The 25495-nt window shown below is 39.4% G+C and overlaps 1 protein-coding gene across 1 annotated transcript in view; it reads left to right on the top strand.

Moving 5' to 3' along the window:
• The window catches only part of LOC142159505 (cytidine monophosphate-N-acetylneuraminic acid hydroxylase-like), a 158814-nt gene that overhangs the window by 49308 nt on the left and 84011 nt on the right, over window positions 1–25495 (top strand). Inside the window, exons 8-10 of the mRNA XM_075214400.1 lie at window positions 2891–3028; window positions 11209–11344; window positions 24672–24812. Coding sequence (XP_075070501.1) covers window positions 2891–3028; window positions 11209–11344; window positions 24672–24812 — 415 coding nt within the window. The remainder of the gene's footprint in view (window positions 1–2890; window positions 3029–11208; window positions 11345–24671; window positions 24813–25495) is intronic.

Below are 25495 nucleotides of genomic sequence, written 5' to 3'. Positions count from 1 at the left end.
GAATGGATTTTATGTCTTATTATAAATGTATGTGCGTCCAGAGTGTGTATGTGTATTTAGAGAACAGTCACATACATACACAAACGAACATACACAAATTCATACACACACATATACATAAGGACATATATGCATCACATCTAATGTAGTTACACACGCCAATATACAGACACACACCAGCCACTTTAATAAATTGCCAACCACATAGAATACCACACCAGGATAACTATAGTGTAAAAAATATTTTTATATAGCCCCCAATTTTTGTTAATAAAATTGTCAATTCCCCCAGATTATATGTTTTAATGATAATGATAAAGTTCAAATATCCTTATGTAAGATCTGTCATGTGTACAATCACTATTTTAGTCTAGGATAATGGTGCACTGAACCTAAATCCTTTACATTTAAATAACCAATCTTTACTAATTCTCTATTGAAACCAGTTTCATTGAAGAGAAGTTCACAGAAAAACAGGATTTTTTTTTATCAAACGGCAAAATATTTAATATTTCATTACAAAAATGATAGTAGTATAAAGAATCAGAATTGAGTGATTTAAAACTTTCACTGTGTCACCTTTGCAATTATATCACATATTTCAAATAAATAGAGAAAATCTTCAACTTAGTCAATTGAATTGTTTAGCAGTTGGAGGGTGTTCCCATAGATATACATTGATACAAATGTGCCGAGAGGGCTACAAAGATCAGTGGCCCAGGCTGGCCTGGTGGGGCCAGTCTGCACTGGAGGCTGCCTGAAGAATTTTATTTTATTCATATTCCCAATTCAGTTGCTATTCTGGCTATCATCATCATCATCAACAGTTATTTATATAGCACCAACATATTCTGTAGCGCTTTACAAATGAGGACAAACACAGTAATAAACAAACTGGGTGAAACAGACAAAGGTGAGAGGGTCCTGCTCGCAAGCTTACAATCTATGGGACAAAGGGAGTTTAATACATGAGGTTAAGTCTACATATTGCATTTTGGTCCATCCAGATTGCAAAGGTAAAAACAAAAAACTAAAATGGATTAGTATGCCATATGACCCAGTCACACAGCAATGTTGGTCAGAGAGTTGTTGTCTTGTGTATAACGGGTGGTAATAGGGTAATCTAGTGGGGTTAAGAGGGTGGTTGAGGAATATTATAAGCTTGCCTGAAGAGGAGTGTTTTCAGAGAATGCTTGAAGGTTTGTAGACCAAACGAAAGCTTATTGTACGAGGGAGGGAATTCCATATCATCATAATCTATTTATTCATATAGCACCACTAATTCTGCAGTGCTGCACAGAGAACTCATTCACATCAGTCCCTGCCCCATTTTAGCTTACAATCTAAATCCCCTAACATACACACACAGACTGAGAGAGACTAAGGGCAATTTAATAGCGTCCAATTAACTTACCAGTATATTTTTATTGAGAGTGGGAGGAAACCGGAGCACCCAGAGGAAACCCACGCAAACACAGGTAGAACATAGAAACTCCACACAGTTAAGGCCATGGTCGTGAATTTAACTCATAACCCCAGTGCCGTGAGGCAGAAGTGTTAGCCACTAAGCCACCGTGCTGCCATAGAGTGGGTGCAGTCTGAAAAAAGTCCTGTAACAAGGGAATGGGAGGATGTAATGAGAGTGGATGAGAGACACAGATCTTGTGCAGAATGAAGTTGTCGAGTTGGGAGATATTTTGAGACAAGTGAGGAGATGTATGTTGGTGCAGCTTTGTTGATGGATAGTAATAGTATTTTATATTGGAGTCGGTAAAAAACAGGTAACCAATGTAGAGACAGACAGAGTGATTTAGCAGAGGAATAACGATTTGCAAGGAGAATCAATCTAGCCTTTGTGTGCAAAATAGATTGTAGGGGTTTAAGTCTGTTTTGGGGAAAACCAGTTAGGAGGGAATTGCAATAGTCAATGTGGGAGATAAGTGCATGAATTAAGGTTTTTGCAGTGTCTTGTGTAAGATATGTGCGTATTCTGGAAATGTTTTTTAGATGTATATAACATGATTTAGAGTCGATGTGGGAAACAAAGGATAGTTCTGAGTCAAGGATCACACCTAGGCAGCGAGCTTGAGGGGTGGGGTTTAAGGTCATGTTGTCAACAGAGATAGAAATGTCAGATATGCTTTTTTTGGTGGGTGGGAATATTATTAACTCTGTTTTAGAAAGATTAAGTTTGAGTTGGCGAGAGGACATCCAAGATGAAATTGTTGAAAGACAGTCAATAACACGGGACAACACAGATGTCTAGAGATCAGGAGAGGATAGATAAATGTGGGGATCATCTGCGTAGAGGTAATATTGAAATCCAAAGGAGCTTATTAGTTTTCCTAGAGAAGTGATATAGATGAAGAACAGCAGAGGACCTAGCAGTGAGCCTTGTGGTACTCCAACTGATAAAGGAAGCGGAGCATAGGTCTATCCAGAGAAGTTAACAATGGAAGAGCGATTAGAAAGGTAGGATGAGACCCAGTATAGGACAGTGTCTTGAAGACTTAGGGATTGTAGTGTATGAGAAGAGAGTGGTCAACAGTATCAAATGCAGCAGAGAGATCCAGGAGAATTAAAAGAGAGTAATGGCCATTAGTTGTAGCAGTGATCAAATAATTGACATTGGAAATGCTCTAGCTTTTGAATCAATCAGTAAAAAGCAAAATATATTTGATAGATTATAAAATATCACCTGTCATTCCCATTATCCCAACATTTGTATATGGCTTTTAAAAAGTAGTTAAGAATTTGCTGAACTTTATTTCTGTTAAAAATGTTTTTGTAATTAATTCTTTCATATTTGCTGCCCAAACTACAAAAACTGTGACCATATTTGATACAATATGTTTTGAACCCCTACACTAACCGATTTTGTTATCGGCAGGTCATAAAATACTTAACACAGTAGACTGCACTCGGCCAAATGGTGGGAAACTCCCCACAGATGTTGCTGTAATGATGAGTGACTTTGCTGGAGGTGCATCAGGATTCCCAATGACTTTCAGCAGTGGAAAGTTTACAGGTAGGGCCTATTGTACAGTGCGAGTAACTAAACCATTTTTTGTGAAATTCATAGAAGAATACACATAAGCTAAGAATGTATTTTACAGTGGATATGGATCTAATTAGTATGTCAATCCAATGTAAATGTGCACATTTCATCTTGTACAAAAAGATCTATATCACTGGTCTTATCCTGGTGGTGTAGTAAATGGTGGATATTTTCTATTACCTACCCCCATTATAATACTCTCAATTCGCACAGGCACGCATGGCAGGAATTAATGGTGGTCTTTCCAAGAAAATGGAAATACCCAATAACCTTGCACATTGCACTATTCTCAAATTGGCAACTTTGTGAAATAGAACAAATATTTAAGACTTTTTAGAGTGTATTCTATGGACATACAGCACAAAATTATGCACTGTACTGCCCATAATATATCATTTAAACTTTTCACTACATATTCACAATTCTTCCAAGTAGTGCATGTATGAAATCAATCTTTACATACTCCTATAACAAATAAGAAACAAGAGTAAAAGTAGGAGAATTTACAAATGCAAAAACTACATGTGGACAAGCCAGAAATCATGGTATCATTAGTAAAAAAAAAAATTAAGCTAAAAGGTGACATGTACCTTGGTAAAGCCAGGAAGTATAGCCTTCAATTCCCCAGGACCCAACCATATGTCTCAAGCCCAGTGACAGGATTTAGTGACTTCAATTCACTCAAGCACCTAAAATATGGCCATTGTTTCCTACAGTCTGGTTCACACAGGAAGAAAGATAAAGAGCAAGGGTACTACAAAGCTTTGGTGGGTCACAGGGTCCAAGATCTGGTCACCACAATCACCCTACAAAATATACATTATCATGCTAGCATAACCTGTAACATTACTTATTTTGCTGCAAAGTCAAATCAAAATGTAATTACTTCTGCTGTGACTACTATAATAATACTTACTCTAACCAATATAATAAAATTAAATCAGAATACATACCAAGAAAATTTGTCAACCCAGACAACATACAATGTATGATGCCATTGGACAGAGGTGCACAACCTTTTTTTGGGAGATTGTAGTCATTAAAACTTATACTACAGGAAAAAATTACCTCTTTGAAGTCATGCCATACCTATCAACATAGTTAAAAATACCCCAAAGGAAGGACCATTGTCACTACTCATTGAGGGTATGTCATCCTCCCTGAAACACATTTGGCCACCCTTAACTCTTTTGCATCTCTCCCCTGTAACTACCCCCCTTTCTAGCAACACATTTGTTCACCTAACCCTACCGTGCCATACATTCCCCCCTTTCCTCTCCGCTATAGTCACACAGTTCTTCCCCATCCCTCCCTATAAAACATTTCCTTGACCCTGTAGTAACACATTGTCCTTTACGTCTCTAGCAACCCTCTCACCCCACACATCTTTCCCGTAACACATACTCCCCACAGCCCATATTTCGATATTTAACATATTTCTTCCCAATTCCCCCCTAGTAACACATTCCCCTATTTCTTTAGTCATTAATGTCTTCCCCTCTGCCCACCCCTATATACTACTTACCTAACCTGTAGAGAGTGGCTCTCAGAATATCTCTTGTAAGCTAAGGTCCACAGTAGTACAGTGCCAGCCTGACAGCCAGTGGCAGAACAACTATGGGTGCAGGGGTGCGGCCACTGCAATCTCTTCCGAGTGATGCATGTTCAGAAGAGGATCCCTCTTTTCAGCTGCATCACCAGGCTCTTACACAAGTTTTAAAGTGGGGCCTGGCGATGCAGTAATCCACCCTTGCTGACAGCCAATCAGAATGGAGGCCATTAATAATTATTCACTGCCACAACTGGCCGAATCATATAGTGGTGGCAGAGGTGGGAACTGGAAGAGTCCCCATCCTTATATCCAGATTGGGACAGTACAAAACAGATTATGGGGACCTGGATCCCGGGACAGAAATACTTCTATGGGCCGCAGAAAAAGGCCTTTTGAGCTGCAGTTTGTGCATCAGGCTGGCAGCAGAAGGGATCCAAGGACAGAAAAAAAAAAACCTACAAAGAAAAGTCACCTACTAGGGCACACGTGGGATTGATTCCAAAGATTCAATTGTTGGTTCTCCTTTGCTCCAGCCACTCTACATTCCATTTTCTGAACCCACAGAATAAAAATATGAAAATATGAATATGACAGGAAAGAAATTTAGGGTGTGAGTTAATCAGAGATTAACTTTTATTATTTTAATCATAGTTGCCTGCTCTTCCAGAATGTCCTGGAGACTCACAAATTTTTGATCTTCCGGACTCCCTGGAGAGCAGCGCAACCTCCAGCATACTGCCCACGTTGTTGGTGAAGTGGGTGGAGGCAGGGCTAATCGCTGCATATTGGCCCTTCCCCCTGCTGTTAAAGGCCGAATTTGGTTCAATTTAGCAGAGGGGCGGGGCCTAATGATGTGATTTGTGAGGCCACGCCCCCATGATGCAGCATGGAGATCTCCAAAGTTGATAAGTATGAGTCATATAGCAATGCACAATTAGTAGTAGGAGAAGTTGTGTTTTACCAGAGAAGTAGTTTTGGAGTATGTCTTGGCTACATTATATACAATCAGGACCAAATTTCAGACAAAATGCATTAAGCATTATGATTACAAGCATTTTTTTTTCCTACTACATGGTGAATCTCCAGTTTCAGTGTTTTGAAAAGAAAAAAAGAAAATATCTACTTTGAGGCAATATACATGACACTTATTGAATAAAGATATAAGTCTAGTAAGTACAAATGCAATAGGTTGCTAGCAATAACACTTCACTCTTTTATTAGTTACTACAATCACTTGTGATGGTGAATGAACTATTAATTTGACTTTATTACACTATTTTTTGTGGACGACCCCCCCCCCCCATTTTGTTTATATGCACATTGAGGAGTTAGAGATATGTTGAAGAATTTTGTGAAGAAGTATTATCACAAAGAAAATGGTGACTGAATTTATTGGAGAGCGTCATCATACATTTATAAATATTTCTTTTCTTTTGGTATTGCTTTTAAAGGGGTGACACTGCGTATATATGTGAGGTGGCATTTGTTTGCGCTTGCTAAAGTTGATATGTTATTGTAATATATATAGAGCCAAATTACAGAAGCTTAGAAAGATCTCAGGTAGCAGATGTATATAACTTAGCTAGCAGTCAAATATGGGGATCCTAGTGGAAGGCAGAATATCCATGTTCCTTATTGAATTTAGTAACCATTAGCAGGCTTCTGGAGGTAGATCTTATGTGGCAAGTGTTATGAACTGTGTCAGAACCTTGATCGGGACTTTTCCCTCCCCCATATCCGAATTTGCTGGGGGGCATGTTGAGCCCATTCTTTATCTGGCCATGCACCACACCTATTTGAATAGTCTCTTTCACTGAAAGGACTGACCCAGGGGTGGCACAAGATATTGTGTGATAGGAATAAGTGGCACAGTGGCGCACGCAGGGGGGGGTTTCTGGGTCTCCAGAAACCCCCCCCCCTCCGCTAAAAAGTGCCCTACATGTCGGCACTGTAGTATACAGCAGCCGCGGCGCTGTCTAAGAAGCGTCCGCGGCGGTGCTGTATTGTATACAGCACCGGCGCGGACGCTTCTTTGACAGCGCCGCGGCTGCTGTATACTACAGTGCAGCTGAAAAGGAGCTGCCGCGCATGCGCGGCAGGTCTCTAGGATTTTTTTTTTTCCCCGGGGGCGGAGGAAACCCCCCCTCACAAATCCTACGTGCGCCCCTGTGGCAGTAACCAGATGATCATTTCTTCTACTTCCTTCAATCCATTAGGCAGCACTGCATTGAGAAATAAACACTTCCAGTTCTTTAGGGGGATCCATAAGAACCAGCTCATACTTTACTTCATCACTGAAGTCTAGGAGGAATTGATGTAGTCTGGCATCAACTCACCTCCCGAACTCCCTGTTATATTCTAGAAAAGATATGGAACCTTACCAGAGCCCGGTTAACGTAGCTTCAGCTGAAGCACTACCAGGGGAGGGCTGGCAAATTTTGGCCTGGGGGGCAAGACTCGATTCAGCAGCCTATTTTAAAGGAAAAAAGTGCAGGTGACCCAGTGACTCAGCCCAAGGTAGCTCACTATGGGACTGGCCCGGGGGGACACATGCCCCCCTGGGCACCACAATGAAGACCATCAAAGCTCTGCAAATGCCTGAAGAAAGTGGGATAACAAGGTTAAAATAGGATCTGCTCGCTCTAGATAGGGGGTTGCCCATGTTAGGGCCTTAGTGGAGTCTAAGTATTATTCCCACTTTTTAGTATATTAGGTGCAGGATTTCATCATAAACTGCAACTAGCACTGAACTGTGAACTGATGGTATTGTCCCTGCTTCTGGCAAAACTTTTCTGACATAGTCAATTGGGATTCCATAGCTGCACGAGTCAGGCTTATATTGTTAACTGAAAGCTTGTCACACATTATGAACATATGAGCCTGCATTTGTCGTATGTGCTGTAGAAAGGATGGCTCAGATACACATGTGGGATTCATTCTTTTGGGGCAGTTTATTCTGTAAGGTCCCTGTGGTGTTTTTGGGTAGATCCCAATAGCAAAAAACAATATGTTGATATTTTGAGTATTACCATTTTTACTGATATTTCTTCAATGAACACCCACAGAAAAACTATTTCTGCCTCTGTTGCTGCTGAAATTAAGCCCTGAATTTAATCAATATCCTAATACAATTATTAAATGTATAGCACCAGCGAATATTCAAAATGCGACTTGAATTGTAATCAATTACTAATTACAATAATGTAGAGTGAAGCAAGCTTTACAGACTATATGAATGAGCTCTAGGATGAACTATTATTGCACAAAGGAGACAACCACAAGACCAGCTTTAATGAATGAATGTAATTACAAGATTATGGTCACTGGTTACAAATTGACAATATTAATATTAAAACATTTATGCACTGATAGTATCTGCAAATGTTTTAAATGCATTAAATGGAAGATTAACTACAATAATAATACTAAAGAGAGGATAAATATTATGTACATTATATTAATGAGCCTTACATAGTAGTATCACCTTGCAAGTGGAACGGCTCTATGATCTGAATGGGTGAATTGATCATTGGTTACACTGGCTACTGATCAAAAATAACTCGCTGTGAAGATCATATTATGGAAATCCACCTTACACTGACCTCTATCTATTATACACATTGTTATTTTTGTTTCTAATTAGCTATTATAGATAAAAGTTACTGATACTACATTAATACACTCTAAATAGAAGTATCACTATACAAGGGGAACAGTCCTAAGAAGACAACTGGTTATAACGCTTACTCATTTGAAACGGATTAATTAGTAATTTGCCTTACACTGACCTCTATTGTTTATATATATATATATATATATATATATATATATATATTAAATACTATAGTAGATAATATTAAGGGAAGTCAGAGAGCAGAATTACGAAAAGCAACGTATCAGATAATATGTAGAGCTTTGTATACATACTAAGCAGCCCTGAAATTTATTCACTTTCGCCAACCTGGATTAGCGCTGGCAGTAACAGAGGCGCAAAGTCTAACGATTCATTGTTTTTTGCCAGGGACCCCCGTAAGGAGGTTTGGGCTTTGCTTAAGGTAAGTTTGCAGGTCGCGACCGTCTGTGCTGGCTCCAGTTGAGACGAGCTGGTATCAAAGTGCAAAGAGAGACTGTTCAACGTAGCTGGAACTTGTACAAATACAGACTGCAGGGTGCCAAATCAGCAAACAAAAGAGGTGTCAGAACAAGCTGGTTCAGCAACAAACAGGAGCATAACAGTACCAAACGACAGGCAGAAGAGAGGTCAGGAACGGTCCGAGTCAGAATTCACTGGAATTAGCCACAAGAAGTACAGGAACCCTGGAGAAAAGGTTAGGCCTAATACTCTGTCACCGGCCTGTGAACTGAGCAGGTTTAAATAGCTGAACTGATAAATTGGGCGGGTCTCGGGATAGAAAATATGATCACAGGTTCAGAGCTCTTAAAGGGCCATGTGCCTCCTCTTGTACAAAATATTATTAGGGCACAAGTTTCTGGGCCTGGAATACATCTATTGAGTAAGGGAATAAGAGAGTAGAATTATAAGCTGCAGAGCAACTAACAGCCCCCACCTCCTGCAGCCATGAAGAACTCTGTGAAACCCATTACCCTGGATGTGGATCCCTGGTCCACAGAACCTGAGCGTCCATCTTTTGGCCTGTGGTCCTAGTGTACTCCAGCTGCTCACCTACTCCCCCAAAGAACCATTAACAGTTTCTCCAGCCAGCCAGACCCAGGCTACTTCTACCAGCTTTCATACAAGTGTTCCTGGAGTTTGTCTATCCTCTATTTGGTTACACCTCCAGCAACCTGCATGACCAGCTGAGAATTGTGGAGTTAGTGTTCTGGATTTTAAAATATACTACTTGTCTTTCCATCTGATGCAATGTATGCAGATGTATTATCTCTCTGAACCTGGGTTGATATTGAAGCTGAATTCTTATTGTGATGACCATCTTGATCTATTTCTTGCTAAGAATATAAGGACCTTCATCTTAAACAGCCATCCCACATGCTAGTCTTATAGGTTATTCTGTCATATATTGGGCTGCGCAACTAAACAATACAAACTGCTATCCACATTTGTCTCATTTACTTCCCTGTGGAATACTGAACTGTTTCTGACTAGAGTCTTCTTCGTCTGGCTCAAAGGTAAAATCAGATTCTTAGAAGACCTTGCTTTACTTTTTATACCTGACTGACTTTAAAATACAGCCAGTCCCGAATGAGTAAGCGTTTATATCAATACCTCAAGATAAAACAGTACTCTAGGAGCCTACATTGTGTCCCTGGATCTCGCTCAACATACAAAGGTGCTGTGTGTTTCATTTCAGCTTAGGGGTCTTCTGTTAATGCTTTATAGGATCTTAAATACATTCACCCTTCTCAAAAAGGATTCTAACTGGAGTTGGGAACAGTAGACGGGAGCATCAAGTGTCTATGACAAGTGGGCCATTATTTGCCAATATCCCTAAAAGAGCTTGATATGTGTTTACAGCCAGGAAAACACATAAAAAAAATGATACTTTATTGGTACATGTTCTTCTCCAGGATATACACTTTCTCTCCAAACTTCTCTAATATATAATGGTGTCAATGGTGGCAAAACTGACTTCTTTTTGGTTGGAGTTTAGTAAGCTGGTCTCCTCTATCACATGTGTATTAATTCTATACTCCAAGGGGTAAATGTATCAAGCTTAGAGTTTTCCGGTGGGTTTGAAAAGTGGAGATGTTTCCAATAGCAACCAATCAGATTCTAACTATCATTATGTAGAATGTACTAAATAAATGATAGGTAGAATCTGATTGGTTTTTCAAACCTGCCGCAGAACTCTCAGCTTGATACATTTACCCCCGGGAGTTTTTTCTACTCCCCAATCCCATCTCTGGTGTCGACAAGCATGGAAGTACATTTATTAATCACATGACCATAGCGTAAACCTGTCAACTAGTCATGTCCTGGAGGGGTCCAGACCCACTGGGTTTGGTATGGTTATCAAGCATATTTAGTATGCCTGTAAAAATGTGTGAATAATAAGAATTTTGCACAATTCATCTAAATCCTTTGATAAAGTTTGGGTTCCATGGCTTGTTTTTCCTGACACAACATCTAGGGGTAAATGTATGAACCTCCGGATTCTTCAACTCTGGCGAGTTCAGCGTCTTCAGCGCTTAAATTTAAAGCGGCGCTGCCTTGTAAAGGGAAGTTTCCCTTTACAAGGCACCGCCGTTTTAAATTTAAGCGCTGAAGACGCTGAACTCGCCGGAGTTGAAGAAACCGGAGGTTCATACATTTACCCCCTAATCTCTAACCTATACAGTTTGTGGGAGGTATCAAACCCTCTTTCAAAGTCCCCTTCTTAGGCTTTGCACTTTACTTGTGCTGGTTGGTTGTTTGTCACCCTGGATCTATATTGCTCTACCCCCTACTCCTTCCTCTCGTTCTCCCATATCCAAATCCTTTGTCCTGAAAAACAAAACTGTGCATGTCAACTGTGCATGTCCTATTAATAGTATGCAACAAAAGGGTTTTGGCATGTTATATCATAGATTATTAATCGCATATTTCATAAATCTAGTTCTTTGTGTTTCTTATCTGCAGAGGAATGGAAATCACAGTTCATAAAAACAGAGAGAAAGAAACTGCTGAACTACAAAGCTCAGCTTGTGAAGGATTTGAACCCTCGCATCTTCTGTCCTTTTGCAGGATACTTTGTGGAGGCTCATCCATCAGATAAGTATGTATGATTGGGGCTATATAGTTTATGACATGGAAACAAGGAAATAAACTGTTTGTATTTCAAACTTTGGGAAACATGATCTTAACAAGATAGCAGTCAGAACCTCATTTCATATAGTGTCAGACAACACAGAAGCATTATGCTTATCATATGAAACAAAGTTAATACAAATAAAAGCTTAAGTATGAATGCAGTCTTAAAAAAAAACAATTGAAAAGTACCTATTGTTTACCAAAAAGTGGACATATTTAAAATGATGCAGAAAACTGTGACAGCGCTGGAACTGACTGAGAATCAAATGCTGAAAAGATTAAAATATATAAAATTAAATATGCATCCCAAACATATGAAACATATATAATATGCAAACATATAAAAGAAATACAATATGCAGTCTTAAAAAAACAAACAATTGAAAAGCACTTATTGTTTACCAAAACAGTGGATATATTTAAAATGCCTAACAAACACACAGGGTAAATTTTGCAAAAATAATTCTCTGTCTATCCAGTTTAGATGGTTAAGTACATACTATAGGTTGTATATCTAATAGTACTTACAGGTAAGTAATCTGTTATTTTATATAGTAGAAATGACCTCTGGAAGCTATATTAAGTGGAAATGGGCAGAGATATATTTGTTTCTAATTGCGGTTTGACAAAACACAGGAAAACCCAGCTGGAAAAACTGCCAGAAAAAGTGGTGGTTGTGAGAGGCAAAAGAGCATTAACCACATGCTGTTTTAGCCATCCTGCCTGTCCGACAGAGAAAAAATAAAGAAAGAAAAATGTGAATAAACCTTCCCTCCCCTTCTGTAACAGTCTATGTTACTCAGCATCGGGCTGAGTCCTCTAGCTGCAGGGTCCCAATTGTTTGGTAGTGCTTACCCCCTAGAGATGCCGGACCAGATGTTATGTAGCACTGGGTCCCTCCTGGTAGCCTTTGGCTGGTGGGTAACAGGGAAATTGTTAGTTTTGTGTTTAAAGGTTTATTTTTTAGCCATAAGGATTACATTGGATCAAACACTTAGCCTGTCTACTCAATAGGCGGGCAAGTAATCAGGAGCGGTCTCTCATCCGATTATACCAGGCGGTTTGCCTTAAACCACATGCGGTTTGTTGTATTAGAACAATATCGATTGAAAACGATGAGCAGTCTTTGATGCAATATAGATGTTTATTCAGTACAGGTTACAGCGTAAATGTCATAAAGGTGTCAGAATCACCTGAGATTTTCTAAGGTACAAAGTCTATTGTTAACATACATATCTTTTATACTCAAAATGACATAATAATTTCGTTAAACCAATCAAGGTTCTTCTTAATTACGTATAATGTTTGTTTCAGCACTTTTGCTAAAATTCCACGTTTTATTTAGACATTGACCAGGTGTCACGCTATTTTCTTTATCTGGCCTTATCAGACTTATTATGCTGACATTTTTCTATCTTTACCCCCAATCCTGTCTGTACTCCTTATTCCTGTACTTCGGTCCTCATCCTGCTATTCATTTTATGACAATTATCACATTATATATTGTTTGTTATCAGACTAGGTCACGTAGACCTTGCCTAAAATAAGTAGGGATGTGCACCGGCAAATTTTGAGGTCTCGTGTTTTGTGTTTTGGATCCGGATTTTCATTATTTTTGGGGTTCGGCTTTGTCTCGCAAAACACTTGACGAAAGGTCTCGGTTCGGATTTAAGGTTTTGGATTCGGATTTTTTTTTTGAAAAAAACATAAAAAGTTTAAAAATCAAGTTTTTGGGCTTATTTTCACTCCTACGCTATTATTAACCTCAATAACATTCAATAACAAGCATTTCCGCTAATTTACAGTGTATTCTGAACACCTCAAAATATAGTTATTAGTCCAAAACGTTGCAACGAGGTATCTTTCTGGACTGCGTAGAGGAGTGGGTCACCACAATATATATAATAAGGAAACCACCAACTTGTATGATTCGCAGCAATAAATGTACCTGGACTGCGTAGAGGAGTGGGTCACCACAATATATATAACAAGAAAACCATCAACTTGTATGATTCGCACCAATAAATGTACCTGGACTGCGTAGAGGAGTGGGTCACCACAATATATATTAAAAACCCTGAACTTGTATGATTCGCACCAATAAATGTACCTGGACTGCGTAGAGGAGTGGGTCACCACAATATATATTAAAAACCCTGAACTTGTATGATTCGCACCAATAAATGTACCTGGACTGCGTAGAGGAGTGGGTCACCACAATATATATAACAAGAAAACCATCAACTTGTATGATTCGCACCAATAAATGTACCTGGACTGCGTAGAGGAGTGGGTCACCACAATATATATTAAAAACCCTGAACTTGTATGATTCGCACCAATAAATGTACCTGGACTGCGTAGAGGAGTGGGTCACCACAATATATATTAAAAACCCTGAACTTGTATGATTCGCACCAATAAATGTACCTGGACTGCGTAGAGGAGTGGGTCACCACAATATATATAACAAGAAAACCATCAACTTGTATGATTCGCACCAATAAATGTACCTGGACTGCGTAGAGGAGTGGGTCACCACAATATATATTAAAAACCCTGAACTTGTATGATTCGCACCAATAAATGTACCTGGACTGCGTAGAGCAGTGGGTTACCACAATATATATTAAAAACCCTGAACTTGTATGATTCGCAGCAATAAATGTACCTGGACTGCGTAGAGGAGTGGGTCACCACAATATATATAACAAGAAAACCCTGAACTTGTATGATTCGCACCAATAAATGTACCTGGACTGCGTAGAGGAGTGGGTCACCACAATATATATTAAAAACCCTGAACTTGTATGATTCGCACCAATAAATGTACCTGGACTGCGTAGCGGAGTGGGTCACCACAATATATATAACAAGAAAACCATCAACTTGTATGATTTGCACCAATAAATGTACCTGGACTGCGTAGAGGAGTGGGTCACCACAATATTATTAAAAAACCCTACACAGGTCTGAATTCCACCCAAAAAGTTTATGGACTGCGTAGTGTAGTGTTCCCCACAATATTATTTAAAATTTTTGCAGCAACAGTCAACGTTGTTTAATATCTGATACACCTCTATCTGGACTGCATAGTGGAGTGGCCCCGGTACCCAATTTGGTACCGGGGCCACAATACCTCCTCCAAACATGGTACAGACCATTCGTCATTGAGATCCCATCAAGTATGTTAAAGACAGACAGGGTCCAAGTGTTATTGGTTGACTTTGTAAACCAAAAAACTGTCCCTGTTGCACATAGTCGTGCAATGAAGACTGACTTTTTCATTTAAAGGCACCATCTTTCAAGTGTAGTGTTTGTAAGTCTAAGTCATATTATACTTTTGGTAAAATTGGTTTATTTTGTTCCTCTTTATGGTAACTACTAATAGAATTAAAGTATTAAATAGAAGCGGCAGTTCCTCTTTATGGGAATTAGTAATAGAATTAAAGTATTAAATAGAATTAAAGTATTAAATAGAGTGGTATAGAGTTGTAGTGTGGTATAGATAGAGTGGTCCCCACAATATAATAATAAAACCCTCAACTGGTCTGAATTCCACCAAACAAGTATCTGGACTGCGTAGTGGGGTGGCCCCGGTACCCAATTTGATACCGGGGCCACAATAAAATAAATACACCCTCAACTGGTCTGAATTCCACCAAACAAGTATCTGGACTGCGTAGTGGGGTGGCCCCGGTACCCAATTTGGTACCGGGGCCACAATACCTCCTCCAATTTCCAAGTGTAGTGTTTATAACATCTTAACACTACACTAATTCTAGCACGTCAAAACCTCTTGTTTTAAATAATGACAGGGCATTTAACTTTTGATTTAATTTATTGAATGTGTTGGCATTTTCTTTTACTTTTTGAACATGGCAAACGACTGTTGAATGGTCACATAATGCCAAAAAAAAAGTTGCAAGATGGAATTGTCCTTGGGCCCTCCCACCCACCCTTATGTTGTTGAAATAGGACATGCACACTTTAACAAACCAATCATTTCAGCGACAGGGCCTACCAAACAACTGTGGCTGAAATGATTGGTTTGTTTGGGCCCCCACACCAATAAAACAATTCATCTCTCCCTGTACAAACTAAACAGGCTCTACTGAGGAAAGATGTCGTCCTCATCCTCAACCTCTGATTCCTCTCTCCCTACAGTGTGTACTTCCTCCTCCTCACACATTATCAATTCGTCCCCGCTGGACTCCACAACCACAGTCCCTCTGTACTGTCTGGAGGGCAGTGCTGTACTTCATTGAGGAATTGATTATTCATTTTTATAAACATCATTTTTTCAACGTTGTGAGGAAGCAACTATCTTCGCCCCTCACTGACCAGGTTCCCCGCTGCACTAAAAACTCTTTCCGAGTACACACTGGAGGGGGGACAACTCAGTTAAAAAATAGAGCCAGTTTGTACAGGGGCTTCCAAACTGCCTTTTGGAGTTCTACCACGTCACTACCTCTAGTTAATTTAGATTGCAAGGCTTGTAAATATAAATACTTTGAAGATAAAAAAAGCAGGCTGCACAGACTGTTGAGCTAGAAAGTGAAATTAAATGGACCACGTTACTTTGGTGGCTATCTATGCCCCCCCCCCCCCCCCCCACCCGCCCTACACTTGTAGTTGAATATAAATAAAGCAGCCTGCATAGACTGTAGAACTAGAAATTCAAATATACAAAGAAATGGACAAAGGCAGTTTGGTATCTGTCTGCATCAGATCCCCTCTCCACTAGGAGTAAAACAGGAAACTTTTCAGCCGTTATATAATCTAGAATATAAATAGAAATTGAGAAAGGCAATTTGGTATCTGTCTGCATCATAATCATCAACATCCTCCTCAGCGCCAGCTACATCAATATCCTCCTCCCAGTGTACAACATTCACACCTTCATTAGCCAAATCTGTAACTGGACTGTGGGTGATCCTTCCAGCAAATGCAGAGGGCGTGCTGCAAATGCTGGATGGAGTCACCTCTTCCCGTACAGTCATGGGAAGGTCAGGGTTCACAACCAACAGCACCCTTGGACTCGCCTTGGGGATTTGTGATGTCATCTGTTTAGAAGGCAGAGTTCTTTGCTGTTTTGTTGTTGTTGCTGACAGCATAACTCTCTTAAATTTTTTGTAGGGGGGGGAGGAGGGCTTAGATCCTTGGGTGAAGCTGGACCACTAGTCATGAACACGGGCCAGGGCCTAAGCCGTTCCTTGCCACTACGTGTCGTAAATGGCATATTGCCAACTTTACGTTTCTCCTCAGATGATTTTAAGTTTCTCTTTTTGCTATTTTTTGAGAACTTGGGCTTTTTGGATTTTACATGCCCTGTACTAGGAGATTGGGCATCGGCTTGCCAGACGACGTTGATGGCATTTCATCGTCTATGTCATGACTAGTGGCAGCAGCTTCAGCATTAGGAGGAAGTGGGTCTTGATCTTTCCCTACTTTATCCTCCAAATTTTGGTTTTCCATTATATGTAGCACAAGAGAGCGTACCCCTAAGCCACACACACTCGGCAAAGCCTTTAAAAATTATATGCGGCACAGGAGAGTAGCACTGGACTTATACTGCTGAATCAGTGAACTTTGTAATAGCAGTACCACTGGACTTTTACTGCTGAATGTGTGAACTTGGTAATATTGCAGTACCAATGGGCTTATATACTGCTGGATTGGCTTTGCAAATTTGGTTATAATTATTTTTTTTTTTAATTTTTTATTTTAATTTTTTTTATAACTTTTTTTTTATTTTTTAAAAACTTGGGAATAATGGGGAAATAACTATGCCCTTAGAAGCACAGAGCACAGGACACAGCACCACTGGACTGAACAGGACCCAGCAGCACTACTGAACTCAGCAGGACAGAGCACAGGACACAGCACCACTGGACTGATACTGCAGAATGTGTGAACTTTGTAATATCGCAGAACCACTGGACTTTTACTGCTGAATGTGTGAACTTTGTAATATTGCAGTACCAATGGACTTATACTGCTGGATTGGTTTTGCAAATTTGGTTATAATTATATATTTTTTTTTTAATTTTTAATTTTTTATTTTTTTTTACTTTTTTTTTATTTTTTAAAAACTTGGGAATAATGGGGAAATAACTATGCCCTTAGAAGCACAGAGCACAGGACACAGCACCACTGGACTGAACAGGACATGGCACAGGACCCAGCAGCACTATGGAACTCAGCAGGACAGAGCACAGGACACAGCACCACTGGACTGATACTGCAGAATGTGTGAACTTTGTAATATTGCAGTACCACTGGACTTTTACTGCTGAATGTGTGAACTTGGTAATATTGCAGTACCAATGGGCTTATACTGCAGGATTGGTTGTGCAAATTTTGTGGTAATTAAAAAAAATTAAATTCGTTTTTGGTATTTTTTTAAATAACTTTTTTTTATTTTTTTAAACACAGGGGAATATTGGGGAAATAACTATGCCCTTAGAAGCACAGAGCACAGGACACAGCACCACTGGACTGAACAGGACACAGCACAGGACCCAGCAGCACCACTGACCTCAGAAGGACAGAGCACAGCACACAGCACCACTGGACTGATACTGCAGAACACAGCACAGCACAGCACAGCACAGCACAGAACTAAACAGCACAGCACAGAACTAAACAGCACAGCACGAGATCTACCAGGACAGAGGACCACCTAACACACCCTCCCTCTACCCTGATCAATGCCCGAGTGAAGATGGCGGCGACTAGCGGGGAATTTATAGGATTGAGTATCGCGAGATCCGACAACGGGATTATGAGTCAGAGCCTCAGTTTCAGATTTGAATTTGGCGCCAATACCCGGATCTGTCTCGGATCCGACTCGGATCGGCAACGTTCGGGTGGGCTCGGATTCAGGAAATCCGAGTGCGCTCATCTCTAAAAATAAGTAAATTATTTCTTAAAGTGCAAGTATTAAAACATAATATTTTCTGTGCTTGTTGTTATGTTAATGTATATAATCAATACTTATTGTAATAATATGGATTATTGTGAATTATTATTTCCACAATAAGTATTCATTATATACATTAACACAACATTTGGGGCTCAATTGTCCATCCGCCCTTTTTATACACATAAAAGGTACTTTTCATGTACTTTTAATTATTCAAACTGGTACATAGAATTCAGTTAGCATAACGGTTTCAGGTGTGGGACTCACTTGAACCACCAATGCTTACTGAATTCTATGTACCAGTTTGAATAATTAAAAGCACATGAAAATCTACCTTTTATGTGTATAAAAAGGGCGGATAATACAACATTTGGGGGCTCGATTGTCCGGTCTGTACGTACTGCTGCTGTCTTCAACTCTCAAACAGAAGGGAAGACAAACTGAACAATGCTCAACTTGGTAAGTATATTTTATGTTTTATGATTATTTGTTTTGAGATAGCGTGCGAAGACAGTTGCTAGTGATTGCTAGAGCAAGAACCTATAAATATTGTTTTATTGCTTTAATTAAAGGAGATAAAAGTTATGAATACTTTGTTTACAAAAAAAGTGGACTGATCACCCAGTGTTTGTGAATAAATACTAAGGGACATACTGAAGTTAAAAGGGACAGACTTATGTAAATAAATTAAATAAGAGTTAATAAGAGAATAAAGTTGTTTTCTGCTGATAGACGTATCACTTTATAAGATATTTGCTTAGAACCAGAATCAAGTATGGGAGCAGGTATAAATAAAGAAGAAAACCTTTTTGTGCCCAAGCAAAGAGTGCTTATGGGATTATGGAGAATCTTAGTCAGGATTATGTAAAATACTGTAGGCAATGGGAAAAGATGACTAAAGGTGAAGAGAAATGTTTTCCGGAAAGCGGAACTTTCAATGTTAGACTTAGTAAGAGATAAAATTGCATTCCTTAGAAGAACAAAAACAAGAGTAAAGCAATTAAAATGTTTAGATAAATGGTATGAACAGTCCAGGTTATATAAACTAACAAAAACAGATAAAAAGGTACCATGCTACTCTTAAAATTTGCTACCTCCTGTCTATTGCCCACTATACCCAGAAAACATTATTGGTGTCTCAGATTAGCAGTGGGAGGATGAAATGCAAATGGCTACCTTAGCTGCGGCAGCAGCTAGAGCACACAGAGCAGAAGTAAGACAGGCTCCACGATTAGAGGAAAAACAGGTAGTGTAAGCATCAGCTCCTACTTATGTACATTCACATCAATCTAGCCTAGAATCAGAAGCTATTCAGGCTATGACAAAACTGAGTATAAAGAATGAGGATGAACCATTGATAGTGGAACAGTTACAAACAGATTCGGAGGATTCCGAGGAATCAGAGGTAGAAGAAGAGAAGCCCCAGGCTAGTGGTTTAAAAATAAAAAGGGAAAAATTAGATGATACCCAATAACTGACAGGGGAAGAAGTATTCTAGAGGGGGTAAGGATAAGAAATGCTAGCATAGAAACACCATGGGAGGCAAGGCAATCAACTCAGATTAGAGAAAGTTTGGAAAGAGCTGCAAAACCATAGAGAAGCCTTATGGAAGAAAACACAGCAAGGACTTGTTAAAGAAAAGGCAGAACAAAGGAAAGCAACTAGACCCCCAGTGCAGCCTAAAAGTGTAACTAAAATGAAAAAGAAAGGAGCACAACAGTTTCAGCCAGTAAGTGTTTTCACAGTCCCAGGTGAAGCAGCTGAAGGTGATAGACAGGTACCTCTATGGGCTGAGCTCCATGGTGTCAAACTGATTTTACAATCTATAGTTAAGAGCTTTCCAGATCCTAAAAAGAATTTACAGCAGAGTTGTAAATATGTGCACACCATATCTGCTTTACATGAACCCACTGAAAAAGATTGGAGACAATTGATCATGGCAATGTGACCAGATGGTAAAATAGATTATAAAAAAATTGTCTCTGATGCGGTTACTTCCTCACATTCGACAGCTGATCAACACAGCACAATTGTGGTAAAGTTTCTAACAGAATTGAAATTAGCCTTCCCACAGCAAACTGATTGCTCTAAATTATACATGACTAAACAAGAATTATCAGAGACTGTTGTAGAATATCACAAGCGGTTACTAGAAAACATCAAGCAAAATGCTGGATTTACTAATCTGGAAGATAATCAAATTAAGACTATGGTGAAAGAACTTTTCAAAACATACTGTTAGGTTAATTGGCTGCTATCAAAAATTTACCCTAGTCTGTCTGTCTGTCTCCCTCCCTCTCTGTCTGTCTGTCTGTCTTCCTCTCTCTGTCTGTCTGTCTGTCTGTTTGTGTGAGTGTGTGTCTGTATTAGGGAATTTAGACTGTAAGCTCCAATGGGGCAGGGACTGATGTGAATGAGTTCTCTGTACAGCACTGCGAAATTAGTGGCGTTATATAAATAAATGATGATGATGATGATGATGATGGGTGGGTTAAGTGAACAGTTAAGAGACAGGGTTACCATATCACACCCAGACTGGAAAGCTATTGATTTGCCAGTGTTGTTAGAATCAGCAGACAGACATGAGAAAAACATTTTTCAAATGAAAACTAAAGCGAAGGAGAGACTTATGTCCCTTCAAATAAAAACATTACAGAATGAGATTAATAAGAAAGACAAGATAGGAGATAAAGGACAAGGTACATTTACTACACAAATCAAACACTATCCTAGGCAGACTCAGACAAATAGAGGAGTAACTCATGATTTTGCAAAATTGAGTTCTAACCAATGTTTTTCTTGTGGTATGACAGGACATTTCCAGCGAGATTGTCCAGTGTTTCAATCACTACAGCGCTACACTCCATATTCAAGACCTCCTACTCATCCCATAGGACAGGGTGGACGTTTTGTGTCATCAACTAGAGGACCGTATCGCCCCTCATATGGGAACTCAAATCCACAACAGAGAGACCACAACATTTGCCAGATGATTAACCCCAATTCACAGTCCTTTGTTCCACGTAATGAACAAATGACTGAGCCTCACCCATTGGATAAGGGTTATACCAGTGTACTTGCAGCATTGCTTAAACCCCTTCCAGAACCAGCAATTGATATGCAAATAAGTAAAGATCATTATTCAATGCTAATAGACACCGGGGCAACCAGATCAGTTTTTACCACAGATATTGAGGATATGTTGGATGAAGTCCCAGAAGATTTATGGGCCAGAGACTCACAGGATATATTCCTAATGAGTGACGTAGCACACATTCATATTGATTTACAGCCAGGGATGTCTCCACCTAGAATACGACAATACCCACTCAAGCCAGATGTAGAACAGGGTATGTATCCAGTTATACAATCCCTTCTCAAACAATGCATATTGGTAAAATGTATGAGTCCAGCAAACTTACCGATTTTCCCAGTCCCGAAAAAGGGAACCCCAAGAGTACCCAAAATTGCTATAGGATGGTTCAGAACCTAAGAGCGCTGAATAAGGTGGTACAATCACCAAACAATATGGATTGAAAATGATGAACAGTCTTTGATGCAATATAGATGTTTATTCAGTACAGGTAACAACGTAAATGTCATAAAGGTGTCAGAATCAGCTGAGATTTTATAAGGTACAGAGTCTATTTTTAGCATACATATATTTTATAATCAAAATGACATAATGATTTCGTTAAACCAATCAAGTTTCTTCTTAATTACGTATAATGTTTGTTTCAGCACTTTTGGTAAAATTCCACATTTTATTCAGACATTGACCAGGTGTCACGCTATTTTCTTTATCTGGCTTTATCAGACTTATTATACTGACATTTTCCTATCTTTACCCCCTATCCTGTCTATACTCCTTATTCCTGTACTTCGGCCCTCATCCTGCTATTCATTTTATGACAATTATCACATTATTTATTTTATTGTTTGTTATCAGACTAGGTCACGTAGATCTTGCCTAAGATAAGTAAATGATTTCTTTAATTTCTTTATTAAAACATAATATTTTCTGTACTTGTTAATATGTTAATTTATATAATACACATCGCCAGCAGTTTGAATTTTTACCCTTCAATAATATAATAATATTTTAAATAAATGCTTTTTTTGGGGATCAAAACAGATGGTGATTTGTAGCAATTTGAAAAGCACCATAAAAAGCTGGTAAATTTTCCCCCATAGTCATTGCTTCAGAAATCCAAGTTCACTGCTCGTGCACAGTTTAGTAATGGGAATCACATGTACATTATTGACCTTTATATTGACCTGTATATACTTACAAGAGGCACTCACACCCAGGGCCAGATTAAGGGAATGGAGGCCCCTGGGCTAAGGGGGCCTCCATTCCCCCGTGAGGGCCCCCCCAGTGATCTGAGCCCCCCCCCCCCCGGTGAGCCGAGCTGCCCCAAAGGCACTTACCTCCTTCTCCTGGCATTGCAGTCCTTCCCCGGCGCGCTGTACGCTCTTTACTGAGGAGATCTCATGAGAGTGAAACTCACGAGATCTCCTCAGTAAGGAGACTACAGCGCGCCGGGGAAGGACCGCAGTGAAAGTGCTCAGCAGCACTGATCGCGCCGGGGGCGCCCCCGCCCCGACCGATCAATACTGCTGCTGAGCACTTAAAAGGGCCCCCTGGATGCCCGAGGCCCCTGTGCTGTAGCCCAGTTAGCCCTATGGTTAATCTGGCCCTGCTCACACCCTAATCTATCAAGCCAAAAAAGTTAAATAAAACGTTGCTGACAAACATTTTTTTGCTGTTTAACTTTTTCTGTAAGATAAGTATCTGCGGCACTTCACATAAAACTGACTTTCTCATTCTCATGTAGCTGAAAAAGTTGAGTAGACCTTTAACCATTTAGCATTTTCTACATAAACAGTATATACAAATTCCCTGTACCATCATGCTAGACACATGTTCTGGAAATGCTATTATGTTAATGCTAATTGCATATTAGAAGGAGGAAATATATTCTGCAAACATTTTAGAAGTGTAAATATACATTTGGCCTTTGTGTTTCTGTGCAATTATGGCACATCAAAAAAGATTACAAATGTTTAATTTAGTAAGTAAAATGTACCCTTAATGTGAGAAGCATAAATAATGTAAGTGCAACTTAACTACTCTTAGAGCAGAGGTTTTCAAATTCATAGAGCCGAGCCCCCTTTTCAGATTTTTTATTTATAAGTATATATACACTAGCATGCAAAAGTTTGGAAGTACTAAGAAACTTCTTGGTTTTTGAAAGAATTTATATTTTTGTTTAAATCACAGCACCATTAAATTGACCTGAAATTATAGTCAATACATTGTCAATGTTGTAACTTATTATTATTTAATATAAATGTTCTATTTATCAAACTAGAATAAGAAAGTTTGAAGAAATTTGTATCCATGACTTCTGTAGCTCTTCCCAGAGTTGTGACTGATTTGTAGGGTATTTTTCCCTGACCGTACAGTCAAACTCATCTCACAAGAGCTCAATAAGGTTGAGAGTTTTGTGATTATGTCAGTCAGTCCATCAAAGATAGTACTCCGGGTCTCTGTTTCTTCACCAAATAGTTCTTAATAGCTTGGATCGTTGTCCTGCTGCATGCCGAAATTTGCATTAATCAAGCGCTGACCACAGGGTATTACATGACATTTTAAAATAAAGTGGTAACCTTTCTGATTCATTATTCTTTGCACTCTGTGTAAATCTCCCACCTTACCAGCATTAAAACAGCCCCATACTTTACATTGTCTCAGGTGGCATCAGGTACTCCTCCAGCATACTTGCATTTGCTCTATGTCTCACATATGTTCTTTCATTTTTTAACAGAATTAGGACATTGGAGTACTGGCTGCTGCAGTCATATGTGAATAATACATCTATCTATCGACATTAGATGTAACATATACATATATGCTGTAACTAACTATCCACTAATTTCTCCATCACACTTCCTGTAATTAATTTGCCACCACCAGCACCTATATCCTCAACCCCCACTGTTGTTCTTGTCTCCCCCCGATACCTCTCCTGTAATTCATCCCCAGTAGTTCATTCTCTTTCTACCCTTGTTATTTAATCTTCCTCCTCCGCATGTCATTGTCTCTCCCTTGTAATTAATTCTACCTTCCACCCCCTGTAATTAATTTTCTCTCTCTGAAATGAATTATCCCTCCCCACCTATAATTCATTCCTCCCCCACCTCTGCAATTCACTTTCCAAATTTTACACTTTCATGTCAATGGTTTGTTATTGATAAATACTTCTGCAAAGAAATAACTTATTGAATTATATATAATTGACTGTCATATCACAGGCATACAAAGTTATACTTTATATATTTCATATTCTTTCCAAAATAGATATATTAAGGAAACAAATTTGAAGAATGATGCTACAACTCTCAATCAACTAATTAATAAAATGTCAGATGTCATTACATGGACACCAAAGCCGGGAGCAGTGCTGGACGTGGGAAGGTTATTGAAAGACCCAACTGATAGGTGCAGTATCACTACCATATCTGGCTAGCTGTATAGTACTACCTGATACACCTTCAGTAATAGATTTTCAGTACATATAGTAGAGTATATATAGTGGTAGTGGTATTACTGTATTGCTGCAACCATTATGATTAGTGCTGGAGGAAGAGGAGTGTAAATAAAGAGTTCAGTTTGTGATTATGGTCTGACACCCAAATTATTGTGACTTTTATTGCACTGCACCACAAAGTGACATCACCTGTGTCCCACTACCTCCAAAGAAACACCTGCACACACAAGCCAGGGCTTGAGAAGGAGGTAACAGGGGGTTATATATACACACATACATACACACTCTGCCAAATACACAAACACACACTGCCATTCACACATAATTCCACATACATATACAATGCCAGACATATAACACCCCCCTTGTATTTATCTGCTGCCATACATTCTCTCCAGGCTGATAGCTCTGAGGCCACACCCTTTAATGACAGGCAGCCTGGCAGCAGTCTGATTTGTTGCCTGGCTGCCTGACTCCATTAGTGACAGGGCAGGTCCAATTAGCTCCACCCACTCTCCCATTTAGCTACGCCCCTCCCAACTGTCAAGAACAGACTTGTTCTGAAGGTCTTACCTGCCGGTATTGGCGCTTCTAAGTTTGAGGCGTGGAGTCTAAGCACCCCTCTGGTCTTCAC

Source organism: Mixophyes fleayi, chromosome 5 (genome assembly GCF_038048845.1).
Source record: "Mixophyes fleayi isolate aMixFle1 chromosome 5, aMixFle1.hap1, whole genome shotgun sequence".
Lineage (NCBI taxonomy): Eukaryota > Metazoa > Chordata > Amphibia > Anura > Limnodynastidae > Mixophyes > Mixophyes fleayi.
This window is presented reverse-complemented; position numbering and strand designations above follow the sequence as displayed.